Source organism: Phodopus roborovskii, unplaced genomic scaffold (genome assembly GCF_943737965.1).
Source record: "Phodopus roborovskii unplaced genomic scaffold, PHOROB, whole genome shotgun sequence".
Classification (NCBI taxonomy): Eukaryota; Metazoa; Chordata; class Mammalia; order Rodentia; family Cricetidae; genus Phodopus; species Phodopus roborovskii.
In genome coordinates this window covers 10947289-10969504 of record NW_026126424.1, presented here as the reverse complement: position 1 = coordinate 10969504, position 22216 = coordinate 10947289, and the positions used below count along the sequence as shown (strand labels likewise).

The 22216-nt window shown below is 43.1% G+C and overlaps 1 protein-coding gene across 1 annotated transcript; it reads right to left on the bottom strand.

Annotated features, from left to right (window-relative positions):
* Window positions 1-7876: 7876 nt before the first annotated feature.
* Rwdd3 (RWD domain containing 3) lies at window positions 7877-19093 on the bottom strand. Its single transcript, XM_051185592.1, has 4 exons — window positions 18934-19093; window positions 10760-11244; window positions 8450-8565; window positions 7877-8351 (listed from the first exon to the last, which is right to left on the bottom strand). Exons 1-4 carry the CDS (start codon window positions 19016-19018, stop codon window positions 8237-8239), a joined length of 801 nt encoding a protein of 266 aa, XP_051041549.1. The 5' UTR covers window positions 19019-19093; the 3' UTR covers window positions 7877-8236.
* Between the last annotated feature and the right edge of the window lie 3123 nt (window positions 19094-22216).

Sequence of the window (22216 nt, the reverse complement as noted above, 5' to 3'; positions counted from 1 at the left end):
GAGTTCCTTGGGCAAATGCTAACATGCTAGACTGATAGTCAGAAACAAAAGACTGTCTTAATTAGGGTTTATATTGCTTGGACAAAACACCATGACCAAAAAGCAAGTTGGGGATGAAAGAGTTTATTAGGCTTACACTTCACCATTGCTGTTTATTACTGAAGGAAGTCAGGATAGGAACTCAAACAGGGCAGGACCCTGGAGGCAGGAGCTGATGCAGAGGCCATGGAGGGGAGCTGCTTACTGGTTTAGTTCCCATGGCTTGCTCATCCTGCTTTCTTATAGAACTCAGGACCAGCAGAGCAGAGATGGCCCCACCCGCCATGGACTGGCCCCTCCCCCATTGATCACTAATTGAGAAAATGCTTTAGAGCTGGATCTCATGGAGATGTTTCCTCAGCTGAAGCTCCTTCCTCTGATGACTCTGACTTGGATCAAGTTGACTCACAAAACCAGCCGGTGCAAGAACGCAACAGGAAGCTGATGACAGGAGATAGGCGGAGATAAATGTGCCTGTCAGACTGAGTATAAGTGTGAAGACATTTGTGTCTCGTGGGAAGTTTTTCAAAAGACAACCACTGCAAAGGATCCCTCGCCAACCCATAGGATAACTTCTCCTTCCATGCCAGCCAGGCTGTTTCCCTGGCACCCAGTTTGCTCCGTGAACCCATGTGAAAAGCACCCAGGTGAGTGGGAATGGAGGTCATACGTGAAGTCAACAACATCAAGTTTCTGTCACCAACTTGAATTTGTCACTCCTGGGTGCCTACCCTGTGAAGAAGAAAAGCTGAATCACCAAAGAGGCCTCACTTCCTGGAAACCACAGCTACCTAGTCACCACTGTTTTCCATTGGCCTCCTTCTCTAAAGCAAGGGGTCAGCAACTATACGTAAATCATTCTTCTAAGTGTTAGTCAGGATCTCTAGAGGAACACAACAGGTACTGGGTAGTCCAACAATGGTTGTCTGCAAACTGCCATCTTGCTGGCCCTCCCCCTCTTAAGGAGGATAATTTCAAGATGAGGGCCTGCCTTTGATTTCAATCCTAAGGCTGAATCAATCCATGAGGCTAAATGTCTCAACATTTCTCAGTCTGCTACTGAAGGCCTGGAGAATCAGGGCTCACTGGAAGGCCAAGAAAGCTGGGTTTTGATGTCAGTGAAGGATGGTGGGGACCAAAGTACTCACCAATAAGAAGTGAAGGTAGGCAAGCAAACAGCTCTGCTTTCTCCTCAGACCACTTTATTTCTGGATCATCAGTAGAAGGCACCGCCCACCATGGGTGATTGAGGGGCATTCTCTCCTCAGCTAATCCTTCCTGTAAATTCCATCATCAGTCTCAGAAGCATGCCTCTTTCTTGATGTGAGATCCAATCAAGCTGACAATCAGGATACGAACCTGAAGTCTCTTTCTACAGTACCATCAAATATGATCTTACGGACTCGGTGTCCTTCACAAATGAGAATGCAACTGACAAATGAGGGACTCATTTTCCAACAAAACAATGTAGCAATGAGACATGACTGTGAAATTCATAGGTCTTTCCAGGTAGCATACCACTCAGACACGTTTAACTTAAAAGAGCAATATAGTGACCTACAAAGACTCAGTTACTGGGGCAGAGAGCAGGAAGAGCACAAGATCCTTCAACACTGAGGTGCTGTCATACAAAATGTAAAGCCTATATACGTCAAAAAAATGCCAGGCATCAAAAACTGCTATTTCACTCACTACTCCTTCAGGACATTTAAGTCAGGACTTAAAAGATAAAAATAAGACTGTTTCCAATATTCCAGTTAGTAACTCTTTCACAGGACTCATTATTATTATTATCAAGAACGATTCTACTAAAGCACATAAAATGGTACAAGTAAGCTGAAAGTTAAGAGTGACAAATATACTAGACTGTCTAAGTGACTAAACCACAGAGAGAGGTTCTTATACTGGCTGGGGTGACGGGTGAGACTATTATAGGGAGATCAGCTTGCTGCTACACTTTGGGGTCAAAAGGGGCTCTGAGGAACCTAGCAGTTCTCAATACTGCCTCATCAAACTCTCTGATTTAAGGGAGAGTTAATAAGCAACTCAACTACTAAGAGCTCACTCTTTCAGAATGAAGATGCTGCCTACTGAAGAAAAACTTCAAATAAAGAAGTTATATCAACCACAGCACAATGTAATTAAGAAAGTTCTCTCCACTGCTTGTCCTGTGTAGCTGTGTATGTAGTAACTATTTTTTCCAAATCCACACGCCCAGATAGTTATACTATAAGTGTCGGTGGTCATGATCTTTATGGTTAGAATTACAGAATATCCAGGAGAGACTATAAATGAAACCAGAAGGATTAAGTCTAATAAAGATAATAGTAGCTGTTAAGATTTTGGGGGGAAGAAGGTGAGAATTTCACCAGTGTCCAAAAAAAAAAGAAAAAAGTTAGAAGCATAAATACATCTATTTGTATATTTAAATATATATAAACAAATAAAATTGTTGTGGAGCAGGAATTTAAGGCTGCATAGACGATGTGTATGGATGCTTGGTTGCTGAAACTGGACAGAGTACTGGTTAAGGAGTTCTAAACTGAGCATACATGCTCCTCATATCCAGCCTCATTCCCCCTCTCTTTTGCTTTCCAGTGTTTCTCACCCATGACCAGTGTCTACCTTAAAGACATACTGCTTGAAGTACCTAGATTCATTTGATTTCCTAAATGGACCTTCGTTGATTAACTATCTGCATTAGTTTACTCTTGTTGCTATGATAAAACACTGATCAAAAGCAACTTGGGAAGGAAAAAGTTTATTTGCCTTACAGGTTATAGTCTGTCATCAAGAGAAGCCAAAGCAAAAGCTGAATCAGAGACCATGGAGGAACTAGGACATTGCCTCCCACAGCAGACTTGGCTCGCTACATCAACTAGTAATTAATAAAATGCCCCCCACAGACTTGACAACAGGCCAATCTGATGGAGAAAATTCCTCATTTGAGATTCTCTCTTCCTAGGTATGTCTAAGTTTGTGTCAAGTAGACAAAAACTATCTGTGATAGTTTAAAAGAAAATGCCCCTCAAAGGGAGTGGCACTATGAGGAGGTGTGGCCTTGTTAAAGTAGCTGAAAGAAGCGTGTCACTGTGGAGGTGGCTTTGAAGTCTCTTTTGCTCAAGCTCCCTTCAAGAGCACTTCCTGTTGCCTGCAAGAAGTAGGACTCTCAACTACTTCTCCAGCACTATATCTGCTTGCATGCCTCCATGTCCCACCATGATGACAATGGACTGAACCTGTAAGTGAACCACCCTCATTAAATGTTTCCCTTTATAGGAGTTGCCATGATCACAGTGTCTCTTCATAGCAGTAGAAACCCTAAGACACCATCATATCATCCCATGAACTCTTGGTGTTTTTCTGTTCTACCTGCAAGCCTGTTTCTGTTGCTTGTTTTTCAGTGTAGCCAGTTACCTCTCATTGCTTGTTGGACTCTGGATTTTGGAATAATTCATAGATAAAATTTGAGGAATATAAGAATGCTATCCCCCCCCCAAAGAAGATTCATCGGATTTGAGAGCTTTAGAATCTCAGACCTCCTTAACCCAAGTTCAAGGTCTACGATTTTCTAGAGCTAATCAGAATGCTCCAAGCTTGCTGTCGCCAAGACTGGCTGTTTCACTGGGTTTACCCTTCCTCCTACAGCAGTACTTCAGGAACCCTAGGCTCAGATACCACCTCCTCTCTTCCCCACAGCCCACATTTTTACTCCCTAAGTCTTCAAACTAGCAAAAAAAAAAAAAAAAAAAAAAAAAAAAAAAAAAGTCAACCCTCTGCCTACTCTTCCAAACTAGCTAAGGTATCCACGTTCACAACACAAGAGTTCCTCTTTCCTCCCAATTCTGTCTTCTTGACTTGAGAATTCGAAAGTGTTTGATGGTGCTTTTAACTTTCTTCCATGAGAAGCTGGTTTAGGCTTCAGAAATAGTAAGTCTCCAGGTGTGGTGGTGTAGGCTATTAATCCCAGCATTTTGGAGGCAGAGGCAGGTGGATCTCTGTAAATTCAAAAACAGCCTGGTCTACAAAGCAAGTTCCAGAACAGCCAGGGCTTCATAAAAGTGACCTTGTATCAAAAAGAAGGGGAGAGAGACAGAGAGAGCGAGAAAGAGAGAGGGGGGAATCAAAAGTTAGTTTAAACATATCAAGCTGAAAGGACAGCTGCATATTTTAAGAAAAAATATCCATGGAAACAATTAAGGTTGTCTTCCTCTAAAGCAATGGTTCTCAACCTTCCTAATGCTGCGACCCTTTAATACAGTTCCTCATGATGTGGTGACCTCCACCCATAAAATTATCTTCACTGCTTCTCCAAAACTATAATTTTGCTGCTGTTATGAATCATAATATATAATTTTTTTTGGAGACAGAGGTGTGTTGAAGTGGTGACCCACAGGTTGAAAACCACTGCTCTACAGCAAATAACAGAGCCATCAAGATGACATAGCAGGTGAAGGCTCTGGCCATCAATCCTAACTACATGAGTTTTACTCCCATGACCCTCAAAATGGAGGTGGACAGTCATCTCTGCAAGTATCTTCCAACCTCACTTGCACTGTGGAACACACACACACACACACACACACACACACACACACACACACACACACAAAGACGTTTTTAAAAGAAAATCAAAGAGACTCTTAGAGCTTCTTGGTTAAAACTTGCTTTTATCCCAAGGTCAAGTTCAATTTCTCTAACATTGTCAAAATGTCATGTTCCATTCTGGCTGTAGGTGTATTTGTGAAAGATTTAGACATAAATATATAAGAAAGTAATAACTACTAATGTCTGCATAATTTTAACAGACAGAGACGCAATGAAGTGGAAAGAGCACTGTCCCTTTTCAGGGGTACAGAGTGAGCCCTGAAGGTAAAACTTCGACAACGTGCCATAAAGCATGGGACAGGTGGCATTTCAGCAGAGAAGAGTCACGGAACAGGACCAGAAGCTCTGCTGTGATAAAGTTCAAGCTGAACCCCCTGCTGTTGTGGCTAAGATCCTGATGACGATGACCTTTTAATGTTGCTGTGTTACAATCCCTTCCAGTTCAGCTCAAGCATGTGCACAGAACTCTCAGTTCTGGTTTCTGCCCTATTTTAATTTTCGCTAAAACCGCAGTAAATCAGGTAAAAGGTTAACAATGTCCAGCCCTAAATAAGAGTCCTTTCTCAGATTGGTATCCAATCTTCAACTTACCACATGTGTTCTTCCCCTGGGACAGACTAACTGCATTTATCAGCTCTTCTGAGAAAAAACTAAATGCCTTAGTGCATGACTTAAGAAACTGAAAATCAACGTCCAAAAGATGATCACTGGGTGAACACAGTGTAGTAATAGCAGGTTAAGAAAGTAAGACTCACACCGAACGACTGTGGTGATGTGAAAGAAAATGAGCCCCAAAGGGAATGGCACTATTAGGAGGTGGCTCTTGTTGGAGGAGGTGTCACTGTGGGGGCGGACTTTGAAGTCTCTCTCGACCTTCCGGCAGTGTAATAGTCAGCAGACTCTCTGTTGCCTGCAAGATGTAGTACTCTCAGCTCCAGCACCACACCGCAAGTCTCACCATCATGATCATAATGGACTGACCCTCTGAAACTATAAGCAAACCACCTTCAACTAAATGTTTTCTTTATGAGTTGCCGTGGCTGTGGTATCTCTAGAGAGCAATAAAAAACCCTAAGACAAGTGCCATGGTCATAGAACAGCAATGCCAAGAACTATTCCTCACGGTACTAGGAAGGGGACTCAGTGGGTAAAGTGCTTGTTTTGCGAATATGACAACCTGACTCAAATCCCTAACACGCATGAAAAGCCTGGCACCATGCCATACATATGTAACACCAAGCCAGGGATGGAGACTGGAGGGCAGCCGGGGCAAAACAGTGAGCTCCAAGTTTAGCGAAGAGAGCCTGTCCCAAAAAGTAAGAAGAAGGGTAGAGGGCTCAGGGTTAAGAGCACTGGTGCTCTTCCAGAAGAGGTAGAGGCAGACTGATCTCTGAATTTGAGACCCGCCAGCCAGGGATACACACAAGAAACCCTGTCTTGAAAAATAAAAAAGAAAGAATAAGGAACAATTGAGGAAGACACACAACATTGACCCCTGGCTTCTATAGATGCGGCAAGTGCACACGCACCTACATACATGTTCATGCATGCATGCTTGTTGTGCCCAGTTCACCGCATCACCAACCACAGCATTATGGTGGCACCTGTCTCCATAGGTCACAGGAGAGGGATTTCCTTCGCCTTTCTTCCACATCTCTGTCTTACTTTAGGAGCTCAGTGGCTTTACGTACATGAATATCCTTCTCAGACCCAGGAGCCCTCTTATTTTTCATTATAAATTTTACTACAAATGATGATTTTGCAAGCTTATGTCCTCTTAGTCATAATAACTGTATTTTATCATTATTTGAAAGATTTCACAATTAATAGCTGAAGTTTTTGTGGTTTGGTTTTTTTTTTTTTTTTTTTTTTTTTTTTTTTTCCTATCCAGCAAACCAGGTTCATTTTGTTGAAGATATTTCCCTTGTAAAACCAAAAAATTCTTTTTCAAATAAGAATTTTAACTTAAACTTACTATGTAGTCTTACAGTTAGTAATACCATGTCATCCTGGAACCCTAAAAGGTAACTGGGTTCTGTAAAACTTCTTGGTTTTGTATTTAATCCAGTGACTTACACAACTGCACCAAGAAACTGGATTAAATGGGAGATGAGAGGAACGTGAACTGGGGTTTAACGAGGTCGGGGGTTGTGGAGTCTAACAATAGACACCAGTCATCAAATGCTTTTGCTTTGGGTTTTTTGTTGTTGCTGTTATTGTTTTTGTTTTGATTTTTTTGTTTTTTTTTTTTATTTTGTTTTGTTGTGTTGTGCTTTTGAAACATGGTTTCTCTGTGCAGCCTTGGCTGTCCTGTGTTTGACCAGGCTGGCTTTGAACTCACTGTGATACACGTGGCTCTGCCTCCCCGAGTGAACATTGAGATTAAAGGCATGCACCACCACTGCCCAGCATCACCAGTCATATGTCAATGGAAGGATCATTGAGTTCCTCCCAATGGAATGAATGGAAACCCTTATGCAAATGTCTGATCTCAAGAATAGAACTTCTAGGGAGCAGACCTTAGCTTAATGGCCCTGCTGTTTCTCCCCTCCTGACTTGCCCAAAAGGGAGGATTCTGAAATCTCAGTCTTCTCCTAGGATAACTACTATTCTGATTCCTCTGTATTTATTAATTAACTGGATTCTTGCCTTTAATGGGCTCAGGCTCCCTCGGGCTCCTCTGCATCTGAATTGTAGGTGTTTCATCCTGGGCATCAGGTATATCTAATAAATCTCTAACATTCCTATTCTTGGTGTCCTTAGGAGGGCACAGTGGAATTCCTGGTCCCCTGGTGTCCAGAATTTTGTTTTTTCCCCCAAAGAATTATTTTGTTTAGAGAGCCTAGGCTACCATTATACACGTTTTTATCCTCTACGAAAGCCCACACAAAATTTCCCAAAGGGAAAGGTATTGATATCCACAGTCATTAGGAATAAAAGTAAAAAGGTGCTGGACAAGTGTGGTCTGCAATATTGAAATGTTGGAACTTTGTCAAATGGCAAGGGTCACCAAGTGGTGGTCCACGCCACATCCCTTCCTCTTGATCCATGTGCCCTCTCCCACTGTACACTCAATAATGTAAACAAGTGAATGAATACATAAATGAATGAAAAAAATTGGTGTTAGATTTTCATTCAACTTAAAACATTAGACATAATAAGCGGAATGGGGAGGAATCATGATTAAATGCCAAAAATGTAAACATGAGAAAGTAAACATGAAAACAAGCCACTTTAAGAAATCATTTAATTACAAGAAAATTAGTCTGAAAATTGCAGACGTCTAAACAAATTGTCTATATAAAAACAACAGCTCATTTACCACCGTGATTTTTTTTTTTATTTCTCCTTCAGATAATCCATCCATTGAACCCAGTCTTTTCCAGCAAACATTAGAATATACGGGGCCTTTTCATATTTAATATTCCATAAAGTAGAACCTGCTTTCTTCCTGAAAAGCGAATGATTTTGCTACAGAGAAACTTTAAATTGCCCTCTTATGGCTGCTCCAATGTGCCCCTCCCTAAAGGCAGTGGAAACTTGACGACTAAGCGGCTGCTTTACCATCCATGGGCTCCTGCCATTCACTTCATTTTAGCAGCCCGAGCACACATTCTGAGAAGAGCCCCCGAAGTCCTGCAGTTTCAAATTCCTTTTGTAACTCCTCCAGTGTTGAATACTCTTTGACTTCGAACGCCAGAAACCTGCATTACACAAGAGAAGCTCATGAATATGTGGAGATTTGTCAGAGGATAATTACCCATTCAGTTGCTTTCGCATCTGCAGTGGTACTAAATTATACCTTTTGTGTTCCGTTTGTACTTTTGTTTCAGACAGTACACTAATCATTTTCTCTTTGCATTTCTTTCCACTTGAGTCCACATCTACTTTGGAGGTTTTCTGAAGAATCAGGTACTCCTAAAGGATAATCAGTGCGTTAAGTGCAGAGCTCAGGCTGAACAGCGCAGTCCCGTTCTAGAGGAGTCATACCCACTGGAATCTTCCTGCTTAAAGAGCATTCTCAGAATGGAGCAGTAAGACTTACATGGTCTTCACATAGGCCAACACTGCTCCACAGAACGCAGGTGTAAAGAGCAGTAACAGCCTTTAAATCTGGACTGCAGGGCTACCAGCTTGGGTTGTTTCAACCCTCGGCTATTTAAAGCAGTTACTTAAACTAGTCATTAAAGCTCTGTGCCTTAGATAACTGACTCCACACAACCAGACTTACAACAGGGTCACCTCCTGGTGAAACTGGGACAGCAGACACAGAGCTCCTCCAGGAATGAGTGCCTTCCAGAGCATGGAACTCTGCATAGTAATCACAACCACTGTCATTGCCAGGCCAGCCACAGTGAGGCCATCAGGCACACACCACCTCCTGCCCACCTAAAAACGCACCTTCGCGTTCCTGATCCAGCAACACTCTCTTAGAAAAACTTTTCAGAGAAATGCATGTAAAATGACATTTTAGAGAACGCCATAAAAACACAAAATCTCTGAACCAGGGAAGTAGTAGCAGTAAGAATGATTACCTGTGATCAATCACAATTCCGTCTGGATGACAAGTGTAAAGCACTTCAAGCTGGCCACAAACAACCAGAGCCTTAGCGAATGTGAGCAAGGGACCTGTACCCATTTTCATCAGCTCGTATGTTACACTAAAGGATCAAAGTATAGAGACACACAGATTGCCTCAAAATCCGGGGTTCCTTGGCTGGCTAGGCCCCGCTGCAGGCTTTTTTTTACTATCTATACCAGTACCATGGACCTGGTTAAGCAAATGTCAAAGGAGGTTTGTAGTATGAACCCTCCTTGGAAAAACTTGGGGCTGTTATTCTCGGGGCTGTCCATGCTAAAACTGTTTTAAATAAAACCTTCTGTGACTATGCCTGGCCCAGTCTATCTGGCAGTGTAACACTTACTATGCAATCTGTAGTTCTTTTAAGGTGTAAAACATAATAAGCAGGTTTCCTTGTCTAGCTCCTCATAAAAACAGGCTAGGGGGCTTTGGGATGAGAGCTTGGAAGCCTCAAGATGACGGCTTTGAAAGCAGCTGCTGAGACAAGTCAGGTGGAAAGAAGTTGGGGAGGAGGTGATGCTCTGACAGTCCTAAGGACCCTGCTTCTTCTCAGGCTGGCTCTCCCCGGTAAGGGACAAGCCTTCCTTTCAGGCACTGCAGATACAGCACTCAAGTGTCAGGGTGCACTTGCAAGTGCCAGCAAGTTAGGAATCTTGCAGGCTACTCACAAACATACTCCTTGCTATGCTGAGCTATGGAAAAATTAATATGTGCAAGCTTTTAGTGCTCACTTATACAGTTTCAGTTTATCATTAATATGAAACAAATACATGCCATGGGACTTTTTCAAAAACTGGTGCTGGTGCTGGAGAGATGGCTCAGAGGTTAAGAGCACTCAGAGCTCTTACGGACGACCTGGGTTTGATTGATTCCCAGTACCCACATGGCAGCTCATAGCTGCCTGTGACTCCAGTTCCAAGGGATCCTACACCCTCTTCTGGCTTCCTCTGGCACTGCACCTACATGGTACACAGGCATAGATGCAGGCAAAATACCCATACACATAAAAAGTACAAATGCATATTGTTCAAAACCGCCACTTTAAGTGCCATAATATTCACAATATAAGGTTTATAATTTTATGTTTACTTCACAAGTTTATAGTTGTTGTAGGAACTAGATATTCATCTTTACAAAGAACTGAGAGGTGGCTAAAGAAATGGCTCCGTGGTTAAGAGCATAGATGCTCTTCCAGAGGACCTGGGTTCGATTCCCATCTCCCACATGACAGCTCAGCCATCTGCAGCTTCAATCCTAGGGAGTCCAATACCTTCTTCTTGTAGCCTCTGTGAACACCAGACACACACATGGTGCAGAGACAAACATGCAGACAAAATACCATACACATAAAGTAAATAAATAAAAATTAAAGAATTAAAAACGAAAACACCCAAGTACCATTTAACATGATCATAGGACACACAGAAACTCCACGGTTCATCTATCCCATTGGTATAAAACACACTTAAAGACATGCCACATTCAGCAGGAAGTAAGCAGATTCCTATACTACATTAAATTTTTGGGCACCTTGATGTTGCTTCTGTCTCCTTGCAGTAAGATCAGTATTGTTTTGCCCATGAACATCAATCTTCCCGTCAGCCTTAAGTCTGAAGCCCACTTCTCCAGGGTTTTGACATATTTAGTCCTTGCTCTCATGTGATCTAAATGCAAAAGCGTTAGCCACAATCCATCATCAGTCACGCTTTCCGGCCAAGTGCCCTTCTCACTGCTGCTCGAAGCCTCTGGTTGGCTGAGAATGTGTCTGAGATTCTGTTGAATCCAAAGAACCAGCTCATGAATCATCGGTTCTGACAATAGCTTCCTGGCTTCCTCAAGTAACTTCTCCCTCACAGTAACACACTGGGCCCTGGTCAGACGTGTGGAGCTAACTGAGACGCCGGGTGGACACAAAGGGTAACCGGCTGGTAAATGGAACAGCAGCTCTAAGGGCACATCCTCATCCACCAGTCCTTCAGCTGTCGTGTGAATTCTAAATGCAGCCCCATCTGTCTCTGGAAGACATCCAAAAATAATTATTAGTTGTACATAATTCAATCTCAATGGAATACTAATCGGTTAAAATTTTCCCTTTTAAATCTCAATTCATTTCTCATGGGAAAACTCTGAGTTGTTTTCTGAAGGGACATATAATGCAAAGAAAGTCATGATTTACAGGTCGTTTCCCCCAACCACAAACATATATGAACAGCACCATGCAAACCTATTTGCAACTTATAGTCTTTATCAGCCATTTTTGTCAAGTCATCAAAAAAGTAGTTTTGATTCTTTCCTTCCAGCCATATTTCACTGATAATTATGAAAATCGTGAATCAACTCTTACAGGTGTTCAATGGAGCAGTAATGTGCATAGAAAATATGTAAGAAGTCCATTCAAAGTTACTTATGGTAAGTCCCATGGAGTCCTGGTTTGGCTTGATTCTGAGAAACTGATGGCTGGGTATGCTATTGAAAGTGACTGGACATACTCCTATCAGTGTACCACGGAGGCAGCGAGAGGAGCTGAAACTGAGCAGACATCCATTAGCCTCTGCTGGCTCCCCAAGAAGGGAGGAAGCATATCTAGCAGATGGGATGAAATATTCTGCTCTCTTTCCGATCTGCTCGACTTCACTCACACACACACACACACACACACACACACACTCCACATCCCTTCGGCCCACTTTCCAAAACGTAGATAAAACCTCAAGCTCATTCATTCCCAGATCAGAGAGTGGAGAAAGGAGCTGGGTCCAGATGTGTGGCTGTGAGGTGAGCCTGCCTCTGTGCCTTCCTTCCGTGTACCCTTGTTTTATTTCTCAGCACAGAAGCAGCCAGACCCCGTGGAAACCTTAATCCATCCCCCATTTTAAAAATCTAACAGAACATTAAAATCGCTTCTCAGCCACCTGATGTCAATGGCACATAAAAGCCATTGTTACACAGATTCATAGAAGGCCATGCACATCTGCTACAGAGTTTTTCTTTAATGGATGTCAAGACCAGCTGCAAGAAACTACTATTTTCAGACATCAGACAGAATCACAGGCAGTAATCATTCCAAAGATCGTATAATCTTTTCTATTATTTATGTAATGTATATAGTATTTAAAAAAAAAAAAAAACCTTCCAAACCTAACCGCATATATGTTTCTAAACCCTTTCACACTCTCCAAATCTCTTTGTTCCTCTTTCCTCTCTTCTCCTACTATTAGTATTACTATTATTATCACTGGCACGTGTGTAGGGCAGAGAACAACCCAGGAAGTCAGTTCTGTCTCGCCACTTTAGAGGATTCTGGGATTGAATTTGGGATTGCCAGGCCTATGTACAAGCGCCTCTGCCCACTGAACCTCGTCACCAGCTCCCAGTCTCTTCTTCCTTTCATTGAGGCTCCCCAAATATCAGTTCAGTTGATATCTTTTGCTGTGTGGGGCTGTTATGCACCTGCAGGCTACAAAGGATCACCAGGCTGAACAAACGTGTCTGCAATCGTCCAGCAAGTCTGCACTCTCTCTCAAGGAGAGGGCAGAATTTTGAAGGATGTTCATTCATTCATCAGTCAACAAACACCCATTGGGCACATGTGTACCCCACACACTGTGCTGTTGGGAAACAATGGGTAAGACACAATGGCTCAGTCCAGTGTTTACAAACATGAGGTAAAGGGCAGACAGTGATCTTCCCAGACTTCTATACCTGCAAAGTCTTCACTTAGAGATACACAAACACACAGAGTTTCCTTTTTCTTTCTTTTTGCTTTTTCAGGTTTTTATTGTTTGTTTGTTTAAGAAAGAGTCTCTCTACGTTGTCCTGGCTAGCCTAGCACTCAACATGTAGACCAGACTGCCTCCCAAGCCCTGGGATTAAAGGCATGAGCCACACACCCAGTTTTAAGCATTCCTGTGTGTGTGTGTGTGTGTGTGTGTGTGTGTGTGTGTGTGTGTGTGTGTGTTGGGAGATGGTTCCCCATCTCTGTGTCTGTGGGGCATTGACACACACAAACAGCCTTGGAAGCTAGAAAGGCTTTTCTCTAGGTCACAAAGCAGGTGTTTTCTGACCAGCACAATAAAGATAACATATTCTTTTAAAATAACAGCTGAGAAAAATTCTAGCAGCTTTCACAAGACTGGAAGGTTTATATTTTTTACACAGAAACATTAAATTTGTACACATATTTTGATACCATTGAAGGTTTAAATCAAGGTAAACTTACTGTGGGTTAAGTTCAGTGTCCTTCAGCTGTGACAAAGACCCATGCTGTGCAACTATGCATGTATACCCACCTGCACACTACCTCATGCACTACAATTTCAATGTAAAATGCACGACACGGGCTCATCTGTTTGCACACTTGGTCTCCAGTGGGTGACACTATTTTGGAAGGTTGTAGAACTTTAGGAAGGTGGGATCCCGCTGGAAGAAGTGGGTCTCTGTGGCATGGGCCTTGAAGTTTCTAGTCTGGCCCCACTTCCTGTGTATAGGCCTTAAATCTATGCCATTGGCTTATAATCATGGGTACATGGGTGCAGAAGTCCTTGGGTCTACTGCATGCTAAGTCACAGACCCAAGAATGTATGCACCCTGTTCCTCTCAACTTGTGAGTATACTCCCCTGCATGCCACAGGGCCTTTGCAGACATAAGTAAGGAGGCTGGCATGGGGAAATGGCCCTAAATTACTGAAAAACACCATTCTCTATGTCCTTAAATTGGGGAGGAGGAAGAGCAGATAAGGATGGACATTTTATCAGAGAAGAAAAACATGAATCCGCTGGAGCAGGAAACTCCGCTTCAGGGTTTCATAACAGAGCTTCGAAGAGGGCCCTCAGTGACACAGCACAGGTATACAGAAAGGAAACGAGAAAGGCGCGTGTGCAATCAGACTCCCACAGGGGCTTGCACCGAGCAAAGAGCAGCGCTTCCAACAATTTGATTTCATCCAGGTGGAAACTGACTTTGGACCTCTGACCTTCAGATCGTCAGGACATTAAAGATGCTTTGTGTTAACCGCCATGTGTGAGGACTGGCTGCAGCAGCCAAGGCAGCTACTGAGGCACTGCTGCTCTGCCACATACAAAACCAGCATGTTCCAGCCCAGTGAAGTGATGAGCAGCCCAGGGGAAGGTGTGAGAGTCCAGGCAAACCTCTACCAAGTTTCCTTTTTCGTTCTGTTATTTTTCTGGTCCCGGTCAGCAAACAGAACAGTCATGGGAGGGAAGCACCCTGGTTCTCACTTTAGAAAAGCAGAGAAGGAAACCATTGACATATATATATTCACAAGGAAAACCGCCTTGGTTCTAGACACTGAGGAGTCACAGGTGTCCTGGTTGAGCTTCCTGGCTAGTGTCTGCCCCACACACACGGGAGCTGCAAACTAAGGCTGCACAGAATGGCAATACTTACCAAAGTAGAGGTAAGAACTAGTAAGTAGTGGGAGAAAAAAAATTCAGAGAGTCTCTTTAAAACTCATTTTCTCAACTGTTTTTGATTTTATGTTTGTTTGTTTGTTTTTTCTAACAAAAAAAGAAAACTGTTCTACTTTCACGTTATCGTCTGCTTTGGGTTAACGTTATTGACGGTTTATCAAGAGAACAGATAACAGAGATAGTTGTGCATCTGATGTTAATCTCTGCCCCTGCCCCCTACTCCTGGACAGCTATACTCCAAATAAGCCTCCATCCTAAAGAACTCATGCTTGCCCTACCAAAGGAAAATTTTCCTAAGCCTCAAGACCATGTTTACCTAGTCCAAGACCTCTTCAAGTTCATATCCACGTTCACTGTTTGCACAAGTCACTCTGCCTTGTAACAATATTGATTTTGTAACTATAGCCAAACTGAAAGACACCTTCCTAGCCCAGGCACCCTTCCTAGCTCAGGCAAACTTATAATGCAGAGCTGAGGAGACTGAGGCAGAGGGATCCAGGGTTTGTGACCAGAATAAGCTACAAAGGCAGGCTCTGTATTGAGACAATCAAACTTAACCTTTCCTAAAAGAAATAACATTTCTAACACACTGCAGGTGACAAGTTCAAACTACAGAAACTGAGTTAGACCCCAGATTCCATCCTAATTCTACTTTAAACGTTTCTCTCTACTTCACTGCCTATAACCATGAGACAGCCACAGTCTCATCACACTGTAACCAAATATGAGGATGAGTTCTCATATACAGTGAGAAACCGTTTACATACCATATCCAGCACTCATTCTCTGACTTGCTTTATTTTTTCCAATTTTTACATATCCTTGAAGACTTTGTGCTTAAAAGCAGCCCACACATTTTTTCCTACTTCAAGAGACCAGACCCCCAGGCCACTCACCACAAATATGCACGCATACATGCTTGCTTTATGCTTCAGCTGAATTTTCCCGTGGTTTAAATGTCCTTATAAAAGGAAACAAAACAACTAAACAGAATGGATGGTAAAGGTGGCAATCCCATCCTTTGGCGATGAAGATCAATGCTATGTGGGGTTTAGAGAGCTGAGCTGAGCCCTAACAATCAGCAGATGACAACTCATTGTGTTACTGTAATAATTTTGCAAGAGGGTGGGATCCAATCTGAACATTGTGTTAAGGGGGGAAAAAAAACCCACTCCAAAGCTACTGCAAGCCCATTCCATTGATGTTGGGCTTCTAGTTTTTGCAACTTTTAAGTCTATGAGGTTGTTTCCAAACAGCAACTCCATTAACAACAAACACTCATAACAGCAATGTGCTCTCCATGACATCACCAGGAAAACAACAACTCTAGCTTCACCTGCTTCAGAAGGCCCCGTGCACAGTCACAGGGTTTCTACTGCTGTGAAGAGACACCATGACCACAGCAACTCTACAAAGGAAACATTTAATTGTGGTGGTTCAGAGATTCCGTCCATTATCACCATGGCAGGACATGGTGGCATGCACACAGACATGATGTCGGAGAGGTAGCTGCTACATGTTGATATACAGGCAAGCAGGAAGACTGTCTCACTTCAGCATGTGAGACCTCAAAGCCCGCCTCATAGTGATGCACTTCCTCCAACAAGACCACCCCTACTCAAACAAGGCCATACTTCCTAATAGTGCTACTCCCTTTGTGGGCCATTTTCTTTTTTAAAGCACCACACACATGCATATGTGAAGGGAATGTGAACCACCACCATCACACTCAACTGTTCTGAATATCAGCTGGATCCCACCCATACCTTGGTTCTGGATGCTGAAACTGTTCTTTGTCAACACATAGACTTTTCCTGCACCAGTCCCATCGCTACAGAGGAACATGACACAGTGCCAAGCCCAACCCTCAGGTGGTTATTTAACCATTCTGATCATCAGTGATCTTCACTGTAAGCTGAAGCTAGGAAAACTGTCACACAGAATCTGCTGGATTCATCAAATAAGACTCGTGTAAAGATCAGGAAGCTGTCAGGTGACCACATTGAGCTTGATACCTGGGCTGACACAGTCGATGGAGAGGAACAAACTATCTCTGATGCGACCTATCCTCACTCCTTTCCCACAGCTAGAAGTATGGCGTTTACATGAGTTGTGCATCCAAGAGACTGTTACACACAATGCCTCTTCCTATGGATTCACTCTAACATCTGAGTGGCCAGAATGTAAACAGATTCCCTCAAATTCTTAACATGAACCAATACCCACTAAACTGAACCCACTGTTCAAGCCTTTCCAATGCAAGACCTTAAGAGCTGACCCTGAGGTCAGCCGAGGGCCTCCTGGACGGTCTTAACAAAGACATGCAGGTCCTCTGCAATATTCTTCTAATTCCACTGACAACAGGAGAAACTTGCTTGGCAGAGGCCAAGAAAGAAGTGATGGGGCACAAAGTTGCACCCTCAAACCCAAACCGCCACTGGCAGTGTGAGCAGTAGCCACACACCTGCTACCTCTGGTCTGCTCTGATAAAGCACCTCCCTTTCTCACCGTTCCCAGCTATGAGCATCAAACATCCCGATTTCAATGGCGGAATTGTTCTACTCTCCAGTGAACCTTCTAGTAACAAAATGTCCAAAGTTGTTATGCTGAATTCTTTTATAATTCAATTACTTATTGATGCCAGAACACTGAATTAAATTAATTAGGAGGCATGGCTTGAAAGCCATGCTCAATTTAACAGCAGATAAAGGGCCACAGTGTTCTCAATATTAAGAAACCACCCTCTCTCTCGGCACTTACTTCTTTTAGGGTTTTCTCTGAACTAGCAGCAGTGTTTAATGTTTAACAATGAACTCATAATGCAAACCGCCACCATTTTTTTTTTTTAAGATGTCATGGGACATCACGGGTTCACTGCTTCCAGATATTTGCAAGTGAGCCACGATACAAGAACTCAAAGACACTAGTGTCTTTAAATATCTGCCTCAGGCAGAAGCAATTATCAAAAAAGAACTATAAAGATAGAGGAGATGGTAACAATTAGGACTTCTACCCAACCAGAAGAAGGTAGGAAATCCCTATGATAAATCTTTTCATAGGGATTTTAAGGAAGTTTCCAAAAGACTCAAGATGGGTCTAGCCACTAAAGAAGAAAGCAGCTCCATTTTTCCAGAAGGTTCATAATGCCTGGACCATCACAGAGCACCATAAATGTCGGTAGATGGGTGCGTGCAAGAAGAAATAAGAGAAACTGTGCCAACTCCCAGGGAGTCAATAACTTACCATATGGGAACCCAAAGCCCTCTTAATCATAGATATTGCTTCCTTAGGTCTCTCAGCTTTCACACTATCTTCTCAGAGGTAAACCCATGTATGGTCAGAAAGGCATTTTCTATAGTAGTCATAGTGTAACCATAAGACAGATCCTGTTGTCCTCAAAACATACAGGGCATATTTGACCGCTGAAGGGAAAATGAGGATCATCTGCATCAACACTTTCCCAAAAGTGGCAATGTGGGGGCCCAGGAGATGGCTACGAGCCCTGGCTGTTCTTCTAGAGGCCTGGGTTCAGTTCCCAGCAGCTCACAAGCCTCTGTAGCTCCTATCTCCTGAATACCTACCCTCTTCAGCCCTCCTTGTATACCGGTATACACAGGCAGGTATACACAGGTATACAGGTAGGGAAGACACACACACACACACACACACACACACACACACACGCACGCACACACACAATTTAATTTAAGTGTGTGTGGAGGGGGGTTGTTTCTTAACGGAACCCAAGTGAAGAATGAAGTAAGTTTTCGCTATTATTTGTAATATATAAAAAGCTTTATATAAGCTCTTAGAGGAGAGGCCTATGTTAGATGGGAAGAAGGTGAGCTGCAAACTCTCATCCAGCAAGAGTTTGGAATTGCCTGGAAAACGTAAAAATAAACAAAATAAAATAAAAATGTAAGTTAAAAATGAAAACAAAAATTTAAGGCGACCACCTCTGGAGAATTCAACCGTTCACCCACCCCCAACATGTGTTTGCTGCCTGCCTTCCTCGTGGCCCCTGGCTGGCTCTGTCCTCCCGTCCCAGACCAAATACAGCGTAGTGCTGTCAAGGACGTAATGCACAAGGGTTTATAGAAGCACTGGGATTTTGAGGGGAGCTGGATTTCCACGAAGAGGGCAGTTTAAGTGCAGGGAGAGCCCAGAGGAAGCGCAGGGCAAGTCCAGGGGAAGGCAGTGCACGCGCAGGCCGCGCCCCTCCACGGTCCCCCGGCTCCCCGCAGTGGCCGCGGGGCGGGAGACAGGGTATTCACCTGAACAGCTCAACATCTCCCACTCGTGAGGCCCGCAGAAAATCGCGGCCAGCGCCGAGAGCTCCTGCCGCACCGCCTCCTCCATGTTCGCGTGGCCAGGACCCGAAGCCGCTTCCGCCGCCACCCGGTGCAGAGCGCGTCCACCGCCACGAGGGGGCGCCCCGGCCTCACAGCAGGGCTGGCTGAGGATGGCTTGGGGCGGGGCTGGAAGATGGGCGTGTCTGTGGGCGGGGAGCATGCTTGGAAGCTCCGCCCAGGTCCTTCTGCTCCTTAAACCTCCTTCACTCCAGTTTTTGTCCCTGAGGACCACCCAGCCCACCTGCTGCTTTCTGAGGCTGAGGGAGACCTGTAGGGTCCCAAGTCCTCTACGAGCACACGCAGGCTGCATCTGTATTAGACCAGAGGCAGAGAGAGTAAAAGAAACCTAAGCAAACAAGAAAGGCCAACCAAGGTGAGCCCTTGTCGGGGCTTCTGAACTTTGTGTCTGAGAGCCCCCACAGTGAGCAAAACACAAACTCTCCCCCCTCGTGTTGCTGTTAGTGACCCTCAAGGTCAGGGAGTTTCGGAAAAGACATTGGTAATGACCTCCAAGGTGCTGACCTGGTCACTGACCCTGGAATTACAGACAAGCTCTGGATCCCTGGACATCTTTCCTGTCAAAGGTGCGGAAAGGTGAAGAAAGTGGGAGCTGAGATGGCTATGTGAAAAGGAGAGTGAGGACGGAGACTCTTCCGCTAAGGCCGTAAACTCTAGCTTTTCAGTGCTTCGGGTTCAGTTCGATTTGGGTGATATTCGATGCATACAACATAATGGCCACTGTGACTCGTGAAGTTTCATGAGAAGTCACCATCTTTGGATCTTGACCTAGACGTCAAAGCATGCGCAGTAACAATAGGATAGCAATCGGTAATCTATCCTGTTTCCACTTTGATTTTAGTGAACAAAATTAAAATGGCATGAGGTGAGTAATTCTGGCTATGTGTTTGACTTGTGTTTTTATTTTCAAATAAGAAATTTTAAATTATGTGGCTAGAAGCCGCTTGCTCGATGGGGAGGTCCCATACATTTGCCTTATATCAGAAATAAACTTCTGTGAATACATCAAAGAATTTAAGAGGGTCCACGGTGAGTTCTTGTCATTGACTTCTACAAAAAGTCTGAATAATTTCACCTGACCCATGTTACTACCCCCATCATCATTTCTGTTGCTGAAAAAAAAAAAAAAAAAAAAAAAAAAGGAATTTGAAAAGGGAAGAGAGATTGGCTTCCGAGAAAGGAAGTCTGATGAGATAGACAAGAAAAGCTTTCCCTGGGGACACCTTAAGATTTCAGTGACCCCAGGCAATTAGGAACCAAGCTGTGCACATAATTAGAAAGATAAAAGTTTATTTAAACACATAATTATCTACAATGTGGCCAATTTGTATTAAAAGGAAGAAAAAATAATTCCTTTGAGTTACTTCCAAAATAGCAGTTCAAGCAAGTTCAGCGAGTTCATAATTAACTGCTAGAGAGATTTGGGGAACAGAATACATTTTTAATTTATAGTATCACTCAGTTACTAGATTTTAGTTTGAAGTCAAATGTTCTGTGAAAACTGGTGGGAAAATATTAACTTGGTTATTTGTCAGATGGTTCACACAAAAATTGAATAGCCCTCATCCTGTTTTTAATTTTTCAGATGCGATGTGTGATATGAATGAAATAACATGAACAGCGTGATTTCAGTTGTCATCAGTATTAGGAGGCCATTGCCAGAGCTGTCAGCAAGGGGTCCATAGGAATTGATGGGAAAGCACAGCCATCTATTATCATACTTAAAATTTTCTGGTCAGTGGGTTTCTGCTTTGCTTTCCTTCCTCCATTGGTTCCTTAACCTGCTTTTCATACTTCATTTAGCATGTTTAAATAAAAAGTCGATGTGAATGTCTTTTAAATTGACACTATCCTGAGCCACTGAGGTCCCATGAATACATTTCTTGCACTCTGACATTTCGAAGCAATCATCACACAGACAGTGTAATGTCAGCTTGATATTTCTCACACTAGGAAAATAGCAGGTACATGTCAGTTCTCCGAATCCACCTCACGATAATCATTTTTCTTGTAATAAATTCTCTTCCAGTCACAGGCTACTGAGATTCTAAATATTTAAATGTAAAGTGGGTGTCTACAGTGAGAGTGTTATTCATCGCTATCCCCATCTCCCACAGATACACACACCAGTGTGTGATTTGCTAAAACAATATTATCTTTCCAGGCACTTGTCCTAAAGAGTGGGTTCCCCAAGACCAGCATGGGAAAGGGCTTGAACCCTTTCACCTCCAGTTAAAACCTCTAATCCAGGAAATCGGTGTAAAGAGGTAGTTCTTTTAATTTCCCCAGAACAGCTCCACTGACTGTCTCAGAGTAATATGTAAAGAAAAATACTTATGTCTAAAACCATGAGTCAAAACCCAGTTGCATGAATAATGATACACAAGTTGAGGACTATTAGGATAAGTGAAATGTTAGGATCCTGGAAAAAGTTGAGTGGGTTTTAATAAGAAAAATGATTATCTGAGAACATCACAAATGCTTTCAAAACCCCCCAGGCTAAAGATGTAGATCAAGGGTGGACACCTTCCTGAGCTACACAAGGTCCTGAGTTCAATCCCCAGCCCCTAAAAATTAAAGAGGAGGGGCATTGAAGTCCAGCTCCCTAAGTCAATGTAACCAGAAGATTCAAGCAACTGTGTGTGCCTAAAGAGTTCCTGTGATTATTCACTTCTCTAAATGTTCTTGGACTCTCTGTGACTGTTGACCTGGCTCTATAAGCTGGTTGTTGAGATACAGGGATGAAGCAAGAGGTCCTGGCTTTCACAGCCTCCAGTCTTCCATCTAGATAAGTAAATGCAATCTGCAAGCAGGCACACAAACTCTTTCACCATGTTAAGGGTGCAAGAATTGCCACATTTTGTTAACCAGAGTGAAGTTCAATGTCCCAACACAGTTGAAAGCTGTGGGGATGAAGCATACCATGTTACCGCCCACAGCTTGCCGAGGGGAATAAATGATTTTGCAATGTTCAGGAATGTTAAAAGCTTCCAAAAAGTACACAAATGGGTGCTATTAATTGGCCATAGATCTTTCTGTTCTGTTAAAGGGCCAAAGTTGCAAGATTATCTCTCACCATGATGTCAAAATAGGAATAACTAAATTCTATGAGAATTTGACCCAGATTTCTGTTTCAGTGAAAGATGCTGGCACCATGTCCAAATCTGTACTCACTCCAGCATGTACA